General features: G+C 45.5%; 1 protein-coding gene across 1 annotated transcript in view; it reads right to left on the reverse strand.

The window, feature by feature from the left end:
- CENPT (centromere protein T) overlaps positions 1–20,044 on the reverse strand; it is a 35,850-nt gene that overhangs the window by 13,175 nt on the left and 2,631 nt on the right. The window contains exons 3-9 of the mRNA XM_039503949.1: positions 19,872–19,998; positions 17,505–17,598; positions 15,302–15,435; positions 14,038–14,071; positions 10,987–11,132; positions 7,500–7,964; positions 4,894–5,121 (exon numbers count right to left, since the gene is read on the reverse strand). Of these exons, the coding sequence (XP_039359883.1) occupies positions 4,894–5,121; positions 7,500–7,964; positions 10,987–11,132; positions 14,038–14,071; positions 15,302–15,435; positions 17,505–17,598; positions 19,872–19,998 (1,228 nt within the window). The remainder of the gene's footprint in view (positions 1–4,893; positions 5,122–7,499; positions 7,965–10,986; positions 11,133–14,037; positions 14,072–15,301; positions 15,436–17,504; positions 17,599–19,871; positions 19,999–20,044) is intronic.

Genomic DNA, 20,044 nt, shown 5'->3' on the forward strand with positions numbered 1-20,044 from the left:
TTTAATAATGTAGTTGCTAGGTAAACTGAGGCACAGAGCTTAAGTTACTTGGCCAAGGTTAGAGGGTTGAAGTAGAACTAGTTCACTGCCCTAGCTACTAACCGTCCACTAGGCTCCCTCTCCATTGAATTCAGAAGGGAGAGGGTTTGCATTTTGCTCTGCCTAGCTGTCTGAAGGACACAGAACAGCCCTTGCCAATATGGAGAAGCAGAAATAAAACTAGAGGTTTTAGTTCAGACTGGCATTTGAGCCGCCTATCAACGCCCGCCTCACTTACTAGGGACATTCTGACACCAGCAGGGCAGCTGCAACGAGAGGGCAGAGAATCTCACTGTGGATTTCTACATCAGTCCCCAGCCTGTTTCAATACCTCACATCAGAAGAGCTGTATGCAACTAGGGAAAGGCTGTTCCCATGTTCATTCCAGTTCAGATGTTAAAGCATCCGAAAACACAAGAGAAGCAGGTTTACGTCTCTTACTTCTGGTGCCCACAATGCTGGTGTCAAGGGTTATTTTAGGAAGGGGATCTGGAATGCCAATGGGAATTAAAGAGAACTGTCAAATATATGCCAGTTTGTGCATGGCAAAAAGCGATCAATCCTTATTGTGAACCTGAGCTGAGAGGAGCAGCTCTCTCCAAGCCTGACAGCTCCAAGTATTTCTTTCAACCTAAGTGAGGTGGAGATTTCCTCCTTATCAGCTACTTGTGGAGATTTCAGTTCCCAAAGAGCAGCAACAAAAAGAACATTCCCCACATCAGAACACCACGTCAATAACCTGTACATGACCAGCTACAATCCAGTCAAAACAAGTCATTTATAACAGCAGGCTGGCCCAGAAAGCAAACTGCAAGAGATCACACTTAGAATGGAAGTCAGGCCCACTCATATCTAACCTCTGACTGACAACGTCGCTTCTACGGATCAGACACACACAAGTAACAAGCGTTTTTCCTCACATGAGCAGCAAGCAGCCATACATAAGGGCATTTTCTCCAGGGGAAAAAAAAAACAACAACCAAAACAGGACATGCATCTGAGTGGGCTTTAGAAAGAAGTTGCAGCAATCAGTTTTCTGAAGCAAACTACCTACTTAGGGAAGAACACACAGTATAGCTAAAAATAATTGTCAATCGTGTTTAGAAATTTGTCAGTGGAGAAAGCTTCCTTTAATTATATTTCCCGGCAGAAGCTCCAAAATTAGATAGAGGACAACACAATGCTGAGCCATTGGAATGCCGAGGACAGCAAGGACTTTCCAAGGTTTTTCCTTAAATTCCATCGCGTTCCTGGTTCAGTGCAACTCTGCACTCAAGATTTTAATCACACGACTCCTGTAATTAATTTCCATATTACCCTGCAGTTTCCCCCATATAATAATTAACAAACACTTGAGGGGAAGGAGGGTCTGTGGTTAAGGCACCAACTGGGACTCGGGAGACGGGGGCTCTGGCACAAACCTCCCTGGGTGACACTAGGCAAGTCCTTCAATCTCTGTTTGGAGACCTTTCCGTTGTCCATCTCCAGGGCGAGCTCTTCGAGGCAGGAACTCTCTCTTACTATGTATCTGTATGTACAGCAACAAGCACAAAAGGGCCTGATCTCAGCTTGGGCCTCTAGGCACTACTGAAATACAAACAATTAAACAATACTGTGGCACAAGATGAAGTAGTGAGGCCCAAACTCAATACCTTGAAGTGCTTTGTCTGGTGGTGAACACGCCTCACCAAATGATCACTCCATAGCTGACCTCCGAGTCCGCATTCTCAAAGGAAATCTGCACAACACCTTCAAATGGCAAGCCTGGGAGCTTAAATTCATAACCTTGCTAGACACTAAAAATCATGGACTGAACAGAGACACTAGATTTATGGCTTATTACAACAATCTAACACCCAGTAGCAATGCCCCCAGCTGCCTTCCCCCCTCCCTCTTTTCTTCCCTATGACTGGAGGGGTGTTACTGGGCTACTTCGGCTTGAAATGTGTGTTAACTACTTATGCTACTGTCATGTTATTGATTTGAACTGGGACCAGATAGAACATGGTTGCAACCAAAGTCCTGTAGTGGCACCAAAGCTTGTATAAAGGGGGTCAAATGAGGTGTCTAAGACAAGGTTATGGGTTGCTGGTTATGATTATGTCAGTGGTCCCCAACGTGGCGCCCGCAGGGGCATCTTAATGCACCCACTTCCTGGACCCCAGGAGAGCACCCGCCGAAATGCCATTGAATTTCAGCAGCATTTCGGCAGGGATGCCTCTCGATGACGTTGCTTGTCAACGGCAAGCGGCGTCATCGAGGGGCTTTGCCGCCAAAATTCGGCGGCATTTCGGCGGGTGCTCCACTTCTGCAGTGGTCCTTCATCTGGCGACTGCCAGACGAAAAGGTTGGGGACAACTGGATTATGCTGTCTATATGTGTGTATCAATTTTGTAGTTGAAGTTATGAATATTGGCTCTATACTGTCTGTATTTCAAACGTATGCTGTGCTTCTGGGAGACATCCCAGACAAGTTGGTGTCAGCTCTGCCTAGCCTGCTTGATGGCCCATTAAGGACCATCAGCTACAACTGACCCACTGAGAGAAGGCAGGTACTCCTTGTAACTCAGCGAAGTATGCAAGGACTTGCCCATGTGACTGTAGACTCCATTTTGCTGTAATTTTCTACAGTAAGAACAAAGGTGTTCTTACACCTGGAAAGGACTATAAAAGGCTGATGCCTCATCTCCATCTGGTCTTCAATCCTGCTTCTGACCTCTGGAGGGACTTTGCTACAAGGAAGCTCTACACAAAGGACTGAATGACCCATCCCAGCTGGGGATGTTCTCCAGAGACTTGATTTGAACCTGCAGTTTACTCCATCACTGCTACAAGTCTGAACTAAGAACTTTGTAATTGATTCCATTTAACCAATTCTAGCTCTCATCTATGTCTTTTTCCTTTTATGAATAAACCTTTCAATTTTAGATGCTAAAGAATTGGCAACAGCGTGATTTGTGGGTAAGATCTGATCTGTATATTGACCTGGGTCTGGGGCTTGGTTCTTTGGGATCGAGAGAACCTTTTTTCTTTTTTACTGGGGTGTCGGTTTTCATAACCATTCATCCCCAGGACGAGTGGCACTGGTGGTGATACTGGGAAACTGGAGTGTCTAAGGGAATTGCTTGTGTGACTTGTGGTTAGCCAGTGGGGTGAGACCAACGTCCTCTTTGTCTGGCTGGTTTGGTTTGCCTTAGATGTGGAAAACCCCCAGCCTTGGGCTGTGACTGCCCTGTTTTAAGCAATTTGTCCTGAATTGGCACTCTCAGTTGGGTCCCGCCAGAACCAGCATCGTTACAGCTACACAATCTCTTCCACTTTGTACTCTGCTGTGACACTGAGTCCATTTCCCAGACCTGAAGAGGAGCTCTGTGTAAGTTTCCCTCTCTCACCAACAGAAGTTGGTCCAATAAAAGATACCAGCTCACCCACCTTCTCTCTCTATTATCCTAGGACCAACATGACCTACCACACTGCTGCATAAAGGAAGAGAATGTAAGTTTAAAGGAGCCACTGTGCGGAACACGGTCTGCAGGAGCTTGGTAGGCAGCAAATTCAGTGATATTGAACTAATAAGCTGGCTACCCAGAACGCCATCCCTGTTGTGCTCCCTACACGTACACAGAACAGATCTCTGCCTAAAGCAAGTAAAGTGCTAGCTAACCTTGTAGACAAAGAAGAGACCTCAGCTCAAAACAAAGACTCTCTAGAAACAAGACAGACAGACACGCCTGAACTGCGGTGGTGGGAGCGGGGTGTAGTTAGATGTATACAATACATTACAAGCAGCTTTCCTGGACTCTTGGCACATTCATGCATCACACCAGCACTAAATCCAGCCATCTTCCCAAAGCCAGGAAACAGAAACAGCCCTCCACCCCAGGTATCAATCCCAGCCCTTTGGTGCACACTGCTCCTTCCCCAAAAGCCTGGGCAAAAAGACAGGGGTTGCCAAGAGATAGCGCTATTTCAGACTAACAGGAGAGAGGTTCATTCTAGAGAACAGCCTGCCTGTTGCCCCTCTTGTTTATCAACTGCCTGTGCTGATCTCAAGTACGGCAGCGTAGCCCAGCAACAGAGCAGGTCTTTGGCCTGGAATCTCTTTTTTCATTTAGGGCTTTATAGGTCAAAGCCAACACCTTAAGCTCCACCCAGAAGTCCAACACACAGCGAATGCAAAACCCAGAGTGTTGGGGTTATGTGCTTCCCACAGGACACGCCGCTTAACATTCAGCTGCTACATTCTGTACCAGCTTCGGTTTCCAGGTATGTGCTTGCCAGAGGCACCTTGGGTGAAAGTGGAGCAAGATGAGAACAAGAGAAGAGACCCCACAGGATGCCTCCATTCCAGGGCAGAAACAGCCTCAGAACCACGGGATAACTGCTATTCTGCTGAACTTTTGCAAAGGGAGCGCCCAACACAAAATCCTGGCCAGCTTGTCCTCTCTAACAAGGTGAAGCAAAGTTAGCTGTCTGGGACACTCAAACAAAGGAAATGGGCTTAGCTGGAACATGGCTTGCCCAGGAGGAAGTTATCCACCTCTCTCCGGGAGCTGTCTGTTCATATACATACAGTAGTTGTACAGACCTGCCAAGAGCATGTGAACAGAAAACTTAGTCCACCGTCAGTCAGTGTGTGTGAAACAAGAACAGGCAAATGAGCCTGGCAGCCAGCCTGACACTCCCTTTAGAGAGCCTGACCAGCCATGCCTTTGAGGTTACTTGGAAGATTATCTCCAGAACCTGCTGGAGGACAAAGTCATGTTTTGCCAACCAAGACTCTGCTGCCCATTGGTTTGCACCAGGGCAGTGCACTCAGTTGCCTTCTGTCACTGCCCTGAAAGCGCTTCTTACCCTCACTAGCAGCCCCTTCCTGCTCAGCACTGTCATCCTCCATTTCCTGCTCCACATCAGCCACCTCTTCACTCTCATCTGCATCATCCAGCTTCTCAATTATATTGGCGACAGTTTCTCTCACTGATGGCCTGCTGGATTTCACAGGCTGTAGAGCAGGCAAGGTGTCCGAACGTCTGCTCAGATTCCTGGAGGCAGCTGGCGATGAGGAGCTTGGTCTGTCAGAAGCTAGACATTCATAGAGTTAGGTTAACACAGAAGCTCTGTCCCAAATGTATCTTTATAACATTTATTGTGGCACTTGTGGCAAGTATGAAACATATCCAGACACCAAGGGAGGAGTTTGCATGAGTTGCCCTCACTTGACTCAGGATAGTTCAGAGTTTGCGCTGTGCATTAGGAAGTGGGTTTGAAAGAGACCTTCACAGCTGGCTTTTCTCAGCCCCTGCCGCAGAGAGCCACATGGTGCATTAGCAGCATTAGCTATATTCTAGCAGCAGCAGAACTAGACTGCATCGTCAGCCTTTGATATTAGTGGAACACAAACACCAGTGCCCTTAGGACGTGCTCCCTTTCTTCTACTCCTCTCATTCCCTTTGCTCAACCCAATCCTCACACACCTTTCCCTTTGATTCTCTCACACCTTCCTCCAGGCTGCCAGTTTGGCCCAAAGTTCCCTCCCTCTCTTCATTCATATCCATCCCTCAAACTAATTTCTTCCACCAAGCTCAGGAGTGAGAACCCTCCAGAGTTGGAGCATTATTGGCCTGTTTCTCCAGGATGCTGTGCTATAGGAAAATTGGAAGCTTCACAGGACAGGGAACTTCTCTCTCCACAGCTGTTCTGTGCAGCACCATGTACTGGCTGTGCTTAAACACTGATCGAGCCTCGAGGAAATGTCACATCTGGCCTCCTGACAAAAGTTGTAAGATAGGAACTGAGGGTAGAAGAAATGCCAGGATAGTCACAGGGCTCTGTACTTTAATCAAAATGCTGTGTGGTTTGCAGGAAGAGCTGTGTAAAGCTATTTACCATTTCAGATGGTGACCCTGATGCAGGAAGGTAAGCAGGAAAAAGATGCTGCTGGCTCCTCCTTAGCACTGCAACCCTGCCTCAATCTCTGTAAAGGCAGCAGGTGCACTCACAGACTCATGTCAGCCATCAGTGTTAGTTCCTGCCCATAATGGAGTTCCTACCCTCAGCCTCCCATAAAGCCCAGGGGTTAAGCTGGCAGCTCTCTAGGTCCTTGACAGCTGGGATGATTTAGTTGAGGATTGTTCCTGCTTTGAGCATGGGATGGGACTAGATGACTTCCTGAGGTCCCCTCCAGCCCTGATATTCTATGAATGAAACTGTGCCCACCTGTAAATATCCCAGAGTCAGGGCCAGGTTTAAATAAACAATTCCTAGAACGTGTAACTGGGATGAAAATGGAAGAGAGCAGACCAGCACAACGAACGTCCCAAATCTAAGCATGGTCTTGAACAATGATCTATGCTGAGACCAATTTCAAACTAGAGCCTCGGTACAGAGCTGGTCTAGAACAGGGTTTTCCTACCATGAACAAGAAACAAAAGCAGTAGATAAAATCCTGGAGAGGGGGAGACCCCTATCTTCCAGGTGAGGAGAGGGGAGAAGACTTTTTTCATACATTCATCAATTCCAAGGCCAGAAGGGATCGTGGTCATGTACTCTGACCTTCTGTACAGCAGAGGCCATAGAACATCCCCTAAAATAATTCCTAGAGCAGATCTTTTAGAAAAACATCCAGTCTTGTTTGTTCTCCTGTCCCAGGCCCTGACTGTATCCCCAGACACCCCTCCAACTCTAGCCTGCCTCCATAATTCTCCTTTGCTGTATTTTGGTGGGGAGCCCCACTTGCCAGGGAGACCCCACTCCTGCACTCTTCTGGAAATTGGCCAGGGATAAAGATAGGGTCAAGCAGGACATTGCTTTCTTGCCAAATGATAAGGGAGGAGGTCTTCCTCCCACTGGGATGGGGGGGGGGGGGAGACGGGACACCCCACGGCAGAAACAAAACTCACCAACCAGGGCTGGTCCTAAAGAAGCTTCTGCTCAGTGGAGGCAGGGATCCCCTGGCAGTGCCTGCACAAGAAACTGGGAGAAAAGCCTGTGCCAGCAGTGGTCTCCCAACGGTGGGAGAACTTGGGCTAGGCAGGGAAGGGGAGGGGAGGGGAGATGGTGACAACTAAGGGTATGTCTGCACAGCCAAGAAAAACCTGCAGCTGGCCTGGGCCAGCTGACTCAGGCTTGCAGGGCTTGGGCTCCGGGGCTGTTTCATTGGTGTGTGACTATCTCATCTCGCAGGGACCTAGAGCCCAGGTTGCAGCTCAAGCCAAAACATCTACACAGCAATGAAACAGCCCCGCAGCCTAAGCCCCACGAGCCCAAGTTGGCTGGAACAGGCCGGCCCCGGCCATCTAGTTGTTGTGTAGACATAACAATGGGGAGGACAGGGGACTCTTCCCCTGGAGGGCTTTAGGCCACAGGGTGGGCCTGGCAAAGTACCAGACTCAAGTCTGATTAGTGTATCCAGCAAGCTAGCTTACAACGGCCATTCTTTGATTATAGGGGAAGCGGCTTACACAGCAGGTCCCAGCTCAGCTCTCTTCGGCTCCTACGGTACTCAACGCCAGCCACCCGCTCTTCTGCTCCAGGAAGTTGCTCTGCATAACTGCTCCCTCGGGTATGTTCTCGCTGCTCTGAGCTCAGGCTCACGGCCCGTCCCCGAGATTCAGTGGCCATCTGGTCAGTGTGTTCAGGATCCCGGGCCAAGTCCTTCTTCTGAAGTTTCTCTGTCATGCCCTCCTCGGCATCCACATCAGACAGCATTCCCTCCTCAGTAGCTGCATGAGAAGCCTTTCTCCCTTGCACTGGAATTTTTCCTTTCAAGAGCTTTTGTTCAGGAGCAGAAAACCCTGCTTGGCTTTGTTCACTGAGCTGTGGCTGAGCAAAGAGCTCCGTGTTGCTGAGGATGATTTCAGTATCACTCGTCCCCATGGTCATTCCAATCATGGATGTTGCTTGCGACTCCGCCAGATAATTTTGTGCTGGTTAGAAATTTTTAAAATAAGTTTAATCTGCAGAATCATTCAGGGCCCTAGGAAAGCAAAGACATTAGCAGGACAGGCATACAGAGTCATTAACTCAAAACTCTTGCCCTGCCCTTGATGTCAATCCATAAATCTTTACAGCAATTTAATGCCAGTCACAAGGATGTGCTTTCACACCAACCCATAGCATTCTGGATAAGAACAGCAGAACAATGCAGACATTGCTCTCCAGACCCCAGGGCACCCAAAGCAATTCTGCCAGTAGCTACAGAAAAGTTCTCATGGAGCTCCCCATCTGCCACGGGCCCACAGGAACAGGTCCCTCATGCACTTGGATTGCTAAGGCCAGGAGCAATTAAAGAACAGAAAGGACACTTCCAAACCAATCTGCAAGTAGAACCAATCAGATCAGAGTTATAACAATCTCTAGCCTAGAGAGGGAGAATTATTGGTTCCACCCTTATGGGGGGCTTTGAGGACAACACAATGGATGAGCAGAGCTGTTGTGGTATTGCCAGAGACTTCAGTGCAATAGTGGTTCCTACTGGGAATTCTGACCAGGAAGGCATCCATTAAAGCAGAAATCCCCAGGGAGGGCCAGGAAGTAAAAAAGCCCAGTGAGAGAGAGATGTTTGGAAGGACAAGAAAATTCAATAGTAGCTCAACAAGGCATCTTCTGCAGAATGATACAAGTGTAGAGATCTGCTCAGTCCTGTTGTCAATAAGAGTCAGGCAGTCTCTGCATTCTGGGGTCTTTGCCAGGCATGCATTCCTCAGTCTGTCCCGAGCCCTGGCTAACTGTCTGCTATGGAACAGTGGAGCTGCCCACCCATTTGGTAGTGCTAGCCATCAAGAGCACGTAACATCACTTTGCCAAGGACTGTGCTAGCTTCCAGGTGCCATTCAGGTGTGGCTATTTATAAAGCTCTGAAATACTTCGGATTCTGGCCACCTCTTGTCGTTCCATGAAAGCACACTAAGGCTATGTCTACCCTTGGAGTTGGAGGTGTGATTTCCCACTCAAGTAGACATATTTGTGCTAGCTCAGCTAAAACTACTAGTATAGCCCCAATAGTCTGGGCTGCGACGGCATGGGCTAGCCATCCCCACTACAAACCCACCGGGACCCCATGGGGACCTACACAGGGTGGCTAACCTATGCCACTGCCTGTGCTACCACAGCTAGACTGCTAGCTCAAGGAGACCCACTGCGAGTAACTTCTACTCAAGCTGCAAATCACACCCCTAGCTTCAAATGTAGACACAGCCTGTGGTGACTAGCATTTTATCAGAGAGATCATGAAGGCAGCTGGGACACCCTTTCCAACAATCCCTAGATTTGAACATTCCTGGGCTGGAGACAGGTCCTGCTCAGTGGAGAGCCCCCAAATTATGGGATTTCCTTCCTCCACTGGTCTGACAGAGTCAGAGCACATGGAGCACAATGGAAGTGTTACGCTCCTAGAGCAGGGATGGTTTTAAAACTAGAGTTGATTTAACTTAGTATCCCCAACACTGCAGTGCTGCTGAGTCTGTCTAGAGCACACCTATCTGCTGGGATCACACCTGGCTCTGACCTCTTTAACAGAGCCCCAGTCGGTACAGGGACAGGGTGCAGTGAAATAACATGGGCGTTCCAGACAGCTCATACAAAATTCACGCTGACATTAAAATACTCTAACAGATGCACATATTAACTCACGAGTGCTGCACCAGACTCATGTATAATTACAACTGCCTAAGCGGAGGGAAAGAGTTTAGTGATGAGCCTACTTGTAGAGTGTCCTTTTCTTTACTTGGGCTTTTTAAAATGATGTATGTCCACCTAGTGATCGCTTCATTTTTATATTAGCCTTGTGCCCTTTTTCTGTTTCTTTTTGATGGAAGGTGGAGGACTAATGAAACAACGATATCTCAAGAGAGAAAGGTTTTTACTCAAGACTATTTAAAACTCTGGCTTTGTCAACACTTATTGAACTTCAATGACTAGTACACATTACAGAAAACAACATCTTTGCTAAAGATCTGACATCCTAAAAGGTGGGCAGCTCCAGTACCAAAGCTCTGAGAGCCCTAAAAGGCCCTCTGACAAAGCTAGGGGAGGGGGTGAGCTGACAGTCCTGAAATTTCTAAAAGTAAAGAACAAGCAGGAAAATGTTTACTGAAAACCCTTCCAGGCCTTCTTTCTCCAGCATGAAGCAGCAGAGAGAGAACACGAGCCCTGTTTGTTTCTTAAAACCCTGTGCAGGTGACAGTTAAATTGACTAAAGGGTTTAAACACACCAATGCACACTGACAACAGATCTTTCATTTGAAACACAGCAAAATTATTGCCTCAGATCTTCATATTGCCATGTAGGTCCTCCTGAGCACGTCCCACCCTACCCCACTACGGTGGAAGATACCAGCTGCTGGGGTAGAGGACTACAAGGGCTTGTGCCCCCAGATACCTCAGTTCCAGCAGCTGCATTTCACCTGTATAGTTTCACCATGAGCAGAAAGGAGGTGAAACAATAGGTGGTATGCAACACTTCCCAGCAGTGAGGGAACCTTGTGGCGACACGATGACAGCAGGCTCAGTACAGAAGGAGGGAGCCAAAGTCGAACTGCTCTGTGGCTATGGCTAGATGTGACTGAAATCAGTCAGTCACTACACTTTAGTTCTCACCACCTCCTCCCTCAGTCCCAGGTCTCCCAAACGAGATGCCAAACAGGAAGCACGGATTCAGAGCCACCTCAGGCCCCTGACTCCTGTTTAGGCAGTGACAGCTGCTAATTAGCGGGTTATAAGTAGACTCAGACCACTGATGCTGAGAGGAGGCGGCTCAGGCACCAAGGACAGGTTGAGTCACCAGAATAGCTAGAAGAAGGTTTGTGCCCCTCTCAACTTTATGTTTAGGATCACTTCCATGTCACTATAAACATGGAAGTGGCCTGGAAATCCTGAAACCCAGGCAATCTGCTTCTCCACACAACACCCTCCCCACCCAAAACAGGAGAAAACAGTCACAACACCCACTGCCTCTTATCTGCAACAAATTCTGCTCCACGCCTCCTTCAAAAGCCTCCACATTGACCGTTTTGCGATTTTTTGGCCTGCGGATTAAGCCTCTTTTTTCAACAGACTCTGGTGGTACCGGGGTAGCAAGAGAGAGCTGAAGAGACCTGAAAAGGGAGAAAGAGTATAACACTGGTCCAGACCTACCATTTCCCACTCCCATCCCAGATCACTTTTGCCACTAGCCAAAGAATGGGACTTTAAACATTGTGTTAACTTGAGGAGATTCTCTATAAGGTTAGGTCAACATAAGTGGCTTTGCGCTGACCTCGCTGTGCAAGTGTCTTCACTTAAATGTGGTTCCCACCAATGTAAGTGCCTCTATGCCGATTTAATAACACCACCTCCCTGAGCAGGGTAGAGTCACGGTCCATGTAATTAGATCAACCCAGCACGAGTGTAGACACTGCGTTGCTTATGTTGACTGTTATTGGCTTTCAGGAGCCGTCCCACAATGCCCTATAATGGCAATACAATCGATAAAGTGCTACTAGTGAGGACACACACTGCTGACCCAAGGAGCCAAGTGTACGTGTACGTACGTACACACACACACACGTGATATAAGAAGTGCGGTGGCTATATGCTAACACAAGTTAGGTCAACATAATTTTGTAGGCTCATACCCTGCAGAGCAATGACAATGGTATCGAGTAACCTAACTACCTTCTTGTACTAAAGTATCATTTTAGAATAATAGTTCAGAGACGATGTATCTTGAAAACAATAAAGAATATTGCACATATATCTAGTTCTTCTGTAAGGCTGAGTTCCCTGGATCTGTGGGGCTCAGTTCCTTCAGACTCCTCCACAGAGCTTGTCCATACCAGCTTGTCGGCTTAGACAGCTGCATGCAAGTGAACCCTTCCCCACCCCCAAAAGGCTTTTTAACTCTTTAGTCATTTGGTCTCTAGTTCTCAGCACTGCAGAACAAGATTTGTAAACAGGAGACAAGACAGAGGCTCTTATAAGCTAACAGCTGCAACCCCGCCATAATCATCTTTCTAGCACATATCTAGATACTCTTATCTGGGAAGCCAATGTTTTGTTTCCCCGCTTGTTCTTCTCACAGCTTTATTCAATTAGAGCAACGCAGTCACACAGGAAAGTCTTATAATCGCAATGTAAGTTGTACAGTCTCTCTCGATAACTAGGTTACACATCAATATTTCTAGAGTCTCAGCTGGCAGCTCCTGCAGTATTCATAACATTATGTATCAGCTCCATTTCTCTCAGTTGTGACTTTGCCTGCTGGGCAACCGAGTTCCCTACTTCTCTCCTCCTAATTCCTTTTGGTACTGGAGATCCCTCAAGAGGGGATTGAGTAGTTTGAGATCTTTCTCTAGGCCTCCAGCTAATATGTGCCAGACTGTCCAATGTCAAAAGGGTTAGCCAGCAGCAAGTACCTTCAGAAAAAAGCTCCACCAGAAAGGTATTGGATGCATTCTAAAACCAAAGTTGATGTGAGCCCTTAGCGGACAGAGAGGGGAGTGTAGGAAATTCCCTGAGGTTTAATATTTTAAATTTGTGCTTTCCACAGCTGGCGCAGAACAAGAATTAAGAACCATTTTAACTGTGATCTCCAGCACACAACTCACCTCTTCCCCTTAACTGCATAAAGATAGTGGAAACACATTTGGGAAATTTAAATAATCTGACACCAGTCTGCTTTAGCAAAATAGTTTAACATACAATAGATTATCTAACATTAAGCTACATATTTCAGATGAATCAGCAGGATTGTGACATGTTTTACAGCTTCCTGTCTACAGAGAGCTGTATTGTTGATGTACCTGAAAAAAGACTAAACACTTAAGAAGCCTTAAACCTAGGAGGGAAGCCTTAAAAAGTAAAGAAACTTATAGGTTCCCTCCTGCAAGATACAGGAAGAAAAAGGCTTCAGAACCCATCTGGGAAAGCATTTAATACTGACATTCTGCTAGTGTCCACAGTGCTGTGGGCTGTCCCCACACAAGGAAACAGGTTGTAAACGGCTAAAGACAAGCAACATGCAAAGCAGAGGAGAGGTACACACTCTGAATGCTAAAATAAAAATGAAGGCCAGATATACCCGACTGTCGCTCAAGCTTTCCATCAGGTATCGCAGCCAAAGCATGTCTTAAGGAGAGATCTGAAGGCAGGAAGGACAGGCTCGGCTCAAAGGGGAGGGAGCAAAGGCATGAGCAGCATGGAAGAAAACGCAGAGGTTGTGGGAGAAGCAAAGAAAAGGGCAGTCATGCATGGCATCCCTGGCGGAGCACCGGGGCAATGCGATAAGAGTGGCTAGGTAGGGGAGCAGCACTGTGGAGAGTCTCGAAGGTGAGGACAAGCAGCTTGAACTACATGCAGTGGAAAAGGGGGAACTGACTGAGATGTCATGTGCGCCAAGTAATGAACAAAGATGACCATAGCTACATTGTGCACGGATTTGAGGGGGACAACATTGGAGCAGAAGGCAAGAGGGCCAGGGAAGAAGACACCACATCAGTATGGGAACTGATGAGGATCCTAGATGAGGCTTAGCTGTAGGGACAGAGGAGGCCACATCTTAGAAATGTAATGGAAGACCCAACAGGATTTGGATCCAGCCTGAATATGTGGGGCAATGAAGAGGGAGGACTCAAACCAGAACTGATTTAAAAGACCACCTTGCATCCACAACCCCAGGATAGTTGATTGCATACCCTCTGATATCACCAACACCCGGTATGAAACTAGGGAACTGCTTTATCATTACTGTTCAACCTCCAGGGTCCTGTTGTATATTGCTGTGACAGGGAAAAAACTGGGCAGGGGGTGCTGGATATAGGTAGTTCTGCTTCCTGGTGCAGAACTGCCCAACAGAGAGACTGCTCAGAGCAAACTTACTGCAGCTGTGGAGTTCAAGAGAGCTCTTCTGAAGACCATGTATTGGCCCATCCTGCCTGCTCCTCCCAGCTAGAGAAGGTCTGATGAATCAGAGCAGTTGTAGTCATGCCAGTCAAAAGCAGAGGCCTTTGTGGTTTAACTCACCTTGTCAAAGAAGAGTTGTCCAACGCTGGCTCGGCTGAAAAAAGTTTGAGGCACATATTAGCTGAGTATGGCATAACCTGCACAGATATTACTAGTTTGAGGGAACAATCTTATCCATTCTCCACCTTCCAGGGCTGGTTACACTACGATTCCCCAAGAGCAAAGCTAGTATGTTACATCCACTGCCTAATATTTAAGGCACCATGAGTTGGGCAGAAATAACAAAAATATTCAGTGGTTTTCCTGTATTTCACTAATTTGCAGTTTGTTTTAGGAAAATAAAATGACAGCTTCACAATTCCTATTCTGAATTGCAATGCCACTTATTAACATATTAGTGGCAAGTTCTCTGAAAGGGCAATAGACTGTTGATACAAAAGACAGCTTAATGCAAGAGAAGCTACCTCATTCAGTAATATTAACCCCATTTATGTTATTAGTCACACTATATTGGAATTTTAGGCTCATCACAACTGCCCATAGGAACCCTAACCCTAGCTCCAAGTGCCCTACCCATAGGAACCCTAATACAGGGGTAGGCAACCTATGGCACATGCACCAAAGGCGGCACGGGAGCTCATTTTCAGTGGCACTCTCACTGCCCAGGTCCTGGAGGGCTCTGCATTTTAATTTAATTTTAAATGAAGCTTCTTAAACATTTAAAAAAAATGTTTTTATTTACTTTACATACAATAGTTTAGTTATATATTATAGACTCATAGAAAGAGACCTTCTAAAAACGTTAAAATGTATGACTGGCACATGAAACCTCAAATCAGAGTGAATAAATGAAAACTCGGCACACCACTTCTGAAAGGCTGCCGACCCCTGGATTGAAGAGCCCTCTATTATCAAACTGCCGTTCCCCAAGTAGGTACTTCTAGACTGTAATCAAGTTGCCTCTTAACGTTCTCTTTGTTAAGCTAAAATTTTGAATTCAGAGTGGAATACCACCAACTTGGAAAGCCATCCTGAGAGTAACAAATGGAGGAGCTGCTCAAGGAGGAGCCAGTTACTTGTAACTTGGGTGGTTTTAGTAGCTCAACAATGTTTATTTTTAATCTAAAGAGATGGCCTTTGGCCCACCTCCAGAGTGCCCCTTTTGTACTTGCAACACACACCGCTTGCTGGTACGGAACTGCTGAAAAGAGAAGCTGCTCAGAGCTGACCTACTGCAGCTGTGGAGTTCAAGAAAGCTCTTTTGAAGCTCCCTGAAAACTCTGGAGTACAGAGTCAAGCAAGGAGTTCCCTGATTCTGCCTTACCAAGATTTCGAGGAAGTCGCTCATCTGCTCCTCTCTCAAACTCAGAAATGCTGAACTTCTTTTTCTTCCTACTCATGTGTAATGCAGTGATAACTGTGCCCTCAGGAACAAAGTCTGGCAGATGCATTTCCAGGCTACCAAAACAAACAAGCCAAGGTTTTAGTGTAGGCCAACATTCTAGTGTTATCGTCCAGGTATGCTCAGCTCCCCAAGACTTGCCCCTGTGCTGTAGCAGCAGTAACATTCATTTCTGTTTCCTACCTTTTGGAGCAGCAGAAATGAGGAACTAAGCAAAGATGGGCTCAGCAAATACAAGAAGGTGACACTCACTTGTCTTACTATCTAAAGCAGATTTCAAGGAGGAGGAGAGCAAAAGAGATCTAAACACATTTTCAATGAAGGGATCTGTGAACTGAGGCAAAAATGAAGGATCAGATCAGACTCAAACCAGTTTCACAGTTCTCCCCCCATAAGAACCAGAGACAGCAATGAACATATATCGCTGTACTGCTTGGTAAATAGGAAGGAGTCATCATGAAACATCATAAAGGATGCTTGAATATAGGAGAACAGAAGAAAGATGCTTCTCTAGTCAGGGACTTGGGCCAGGAGTGGAAAGATGTAAAAAAAATTGCCCTATTTTACCCCTCCATGCTGGCAAGAGCCCTCCCATGTGAGAGCAAAGCTTGACTCAAACCTGCTGCAAAGGGTGGACCGAGGGAAGTGGGGGGCAGTGCTGACCCTTTGAGTGATGGGAAGAACAGATAGTCAGCTGAATGCTAGGCAGAGAATGGGCAGGGCGGGGGGAATTGGAAGCCTGCGAGGCAATGGAAGAAAGATCAGGGGAGATGGTTGTGCAGCCACATGGGCTTTGGAGTTCCAGGGAGACCTAGCAGTCAGACTCAGACTTCCATTGTTGGGGGAGGGGGATGCAAAGGGGCACAGAAGCTTGAAGGGAGATGTTAACAGAGTGGGGAAGGGAGCAAGGTGAACTGAGCTGGGCGAGGGGCAATGTGGTGATGGTGGAGAGGATCTCAGGGGGTGGAAACAGTTCAAATCCCAACATTGCTGAACATCTTGCTGCCTCAACAATCTTATTCCAGTACAATGCCCATCCCCACCATATTACAGGGTGTTGGATCTGCAGAGCTCCATGGCTACAGACAGTAGAATGCTCCTTTGGGCCCTGCTGAACCTGCTTCTCAGCCCTTTGCACCTAGGCCAGTGGCACTGGAGATCAGTCAGTAGGTTACTTCTCAGTGGGAGCAGCAGGCTTGCCAGACATGTGTAGTTTGACATCCCCTGATGATGAAGAAAAAGTGCCTGCACCATTCAGTTGTAATTCATTAACATTTCCATGTGTTCCCCCCCCACAGTGACATCTGCTGGGGAAGGTCAGAAGTGCATCTGTTTTTCACTGCTTTTGTTGCAAGTTTAAGGCAAGCATTATTATTATTAAAGGACACCTGCAAAGGAGGAAAAAAATGGGCTGATGTCTTTTTTTGCTTCTTTATGACAGGAAAAAACCAAAGACTGGTTAGAAAAGAAGCGTCTGCTTGTTTTTCACAACTGCTCTGGAAGGCTGTAGGGCAACTGGAAAAACAGGAATACAAGTGCTAAGAAAACGAAAGCCGAGCAATGGACAGAAGGGATTTTTTAGCCAGACAACTTAAAACTTTGTTTACAACTATTTAATCTCGATGAAGGAAGTCTCTTCAAGATCCAACAACTCCTTCCCTTTGGTTAAGATATAAGAGCTGACAATAGACATTGTCTGAGACTTCCAAGAACTCCACCATCAAAACCAGGGAAAGAAAAAAGCCTTCTCATGCTTTCTTTCTCCATCGTAAAGAAAGAAAAAGGTGTACAGACCCACTTGACATGTTTAGGCAAATTTCCAGACACAAACCAACTAAGTAATAATGAAATGAAGAAATAAAGCATGTCAATAAGTTATACTGTTCTGGGATGGGACAGCCCCTTTTCTCCCATATCTTTTCTACTTTTATTCTAAAGATTCACATCTCCAGGGATTTAAGGCTAATGTATTAAATACATTTACACCAATATTTTTGAAGCGTTTATGCAGTACATTGAAACTCTGGCCATTTAAATCAGATCAGCTCAAGAAACCCCGGTTCTCCCCGACCCTCAGAAGCTGGAACTCTGTACATACTTAACAAGTTGACAGGAAACTACTTACCCACTGGAAATTCTCTCAGATGGAGGCTGTGATCCAGGCTCTTCAGGTTCTTTGGTTTCACTCATTTTAGGAACCAGAGGGGAAACTTGTGGCTCTGTCAACAGAGAGTACTTTGTTTCCACAAATTAAACTAGTAAGAAAGTTAATATGGCAGTGCAATGATGGGTACCCCACTCCTCCGTCAGGTTAACTTCTTTCTATTTCTGAACTAGGATGAAATATTTATTCACTGCCTATGATGCCATAGTGGAGGCAGGATAGTAGATGCCAATCGGTTCTCCCCAAGTGAGACCTGCATACTCCATGGCGAGCTCACAATTAATTTTGCAGCAAGGCTTTCTACTGGCTAGGTTTCATTAGGATTAGTAGCATTTAAAAAAAAAAAAAAAAGAAGTCAGGCAGCAGCTGATCCAAAGTTGACAGTAGTGGAAAATTTGTAGGGCTGTCGATTAATCGCAGTTAACTCAAGCGATTAAAAAAATTAATCAGAGTTTTAATTGCAGTTAAACAATAGAATACCAATTGTCATTTATTACATATTATGGATGTTTTTCCTACATTTTCAAATATTTGATTTCAATTTCCCACACAGAACACAAAGTGTACAGTGCTCACTTTATACTATTATTTTTATTTCTAGTATTTCCTCTGTAAAAATGATAAAGAAATAGTATTTCAATTCACCTAATACAAGTACTGAAGTGAAGTGCAACTTGCAAATGTAGATTTTTTTTCGTTACATAACTGCTCTCAAAAACAACACAATGTAAGACTTTAGAGCCTACAAGGCCACTCAGTCCTCCTCCTTGTTCAGCCAATCGCTAAGACAAACAAGTTTGTTTACATTTACAGGAGATAAGGCTGCCTGCTTCTTATTTACAATGTCACCTGAAAATGAGAACAGGTGTTTCCATGGCACTCTTGCAGCAGACACATTGCTAGGTATTTACATGCCAGGTATGTTAAACATTCATATGCCCCTTCATGCTTCAGCCACCATTCCAGAGGACATGCTTGCATGCTGATGACACTCGTTAAAAAAATAACGCATTAATTAAATGTGTGACTGAACTCCTTGGGGGAGAATTGTATGTCTCCTGCTCAGTTTTACCTGCATTCTGCCATATATTTTGCATTATGGCAGTCTCAGATGACAACACAGCACACGTTGTTCTATTTAAGAACACTTTCACTGCAGATTTGACAAAATGCAAAGAAGGTATCAATGTGAGATTTCTAAAGATAGATACAGCACTCGACCCAAGATTTAAGAATCTGAAATGCCTTCCAAAATCTGAGAGGGATGAGGTGTGTAGCATGTTTTCAGAAGTCTTCAAAGAGCACAGTCCGATGTGAAAACTACAGAACCCGAACCACCAAAAAAGAAAATCAATCTGCTTGTGGCATCTGACTCAGATGATGAAAATGAACTTGCATCAGTCTGCTCTGCTTTGCATCATTATCACACAGAATCCATCATCAGCATGGAAGCATGTTCTCTGGAATGGTGGGCAAAGCATGAAGGGACATATGACACGTAAATACCTTGCAACGCTGGCTACAAGAGTGCCATGCAAACACCTGTTCTCACTTTCAGGTGACACTGTAAACAAGAAGCGGGCAGCATTATCTCCTGCAAATGTAAACAAACTTGTTTGTCCAATTGATGGCTGAACAAGAAGATTGAATGAACTTGTAGGCTCTAAAGTTTTACAATGTTTTATTTTTGAGTGCAGTTTTTTTGTATATAATTCTACGTTTGTAAGTTCAACTTTCATGATAAAGAGATTGCACTACAGTACTTGTATTAGGCGAATTGAAAAAATACTATTTCTTTTGTTTCTTTTTTACAGTGCAAATTTTTGTAATAAAAATACAAAGTGAGCACTGTACACTTTGTATTTTGTGTTGTAATTGAAACCAATATATTTGAAAATGTAAAAAACATCCAAAATATTTAAATAAATGGTATTGTATTATTGTCTAATTGGGTGATTCATCACGATTCATTTTTTTTTAATTGCTTGACAGCCTTAATTTTTTTTTTTTTTTAAATTCTAGTGTAGCCATAAAGGCTAAGGCACCATTTCTATGCATGTCCAGTGGTTCTAATACTAGAAGATAGAGTGGCAGAAATTCTCTGCCATGTTTGCAAAGGTGAAACACACTATCTTGAAAGTGAACACTTCTAGCATGACACTTTCAGCTGCAATACACTGATACCTATCTTTTTATATAAGGGAATCACAAAATGGTCTGAATTCCTCCTCTGCAAAGCAGAGTAATCAAAGATTACAAACCAACTCCCACTCCCTAGATCCTTTAAAGAATTGTTTCACTGCTGTCTGAGAAGGATTTTCAACTTACGGGTCTGGATGATTCTTCTGAGCACCACCCTTGGCGTATCATTATCAAGATCAGGGAGAATAGTTGGTGTCTTCTTTGGCAGGGAGGTTTTGTCAGAAATGCTTTGCCTCCTTGGATCAGATAAGTGCTAGAGGAGAAATAAAATACGGCCAATTCAAGCTCTCATTTTCACG

This window comes from Mauremys reevesii, linkage group 16 (genome assembly GCF_016161935.1).
Source record: "Mauremys reevesii isolate NIE-2019 linkage group 16, ASM1616193v1, whole genome shotgun sequence".
Lineage (NCBI taxonomy): Eukaryota > Metazoa > Chordata > Testudines > Geoemydidae > Mauremys > Mauremys reevesii.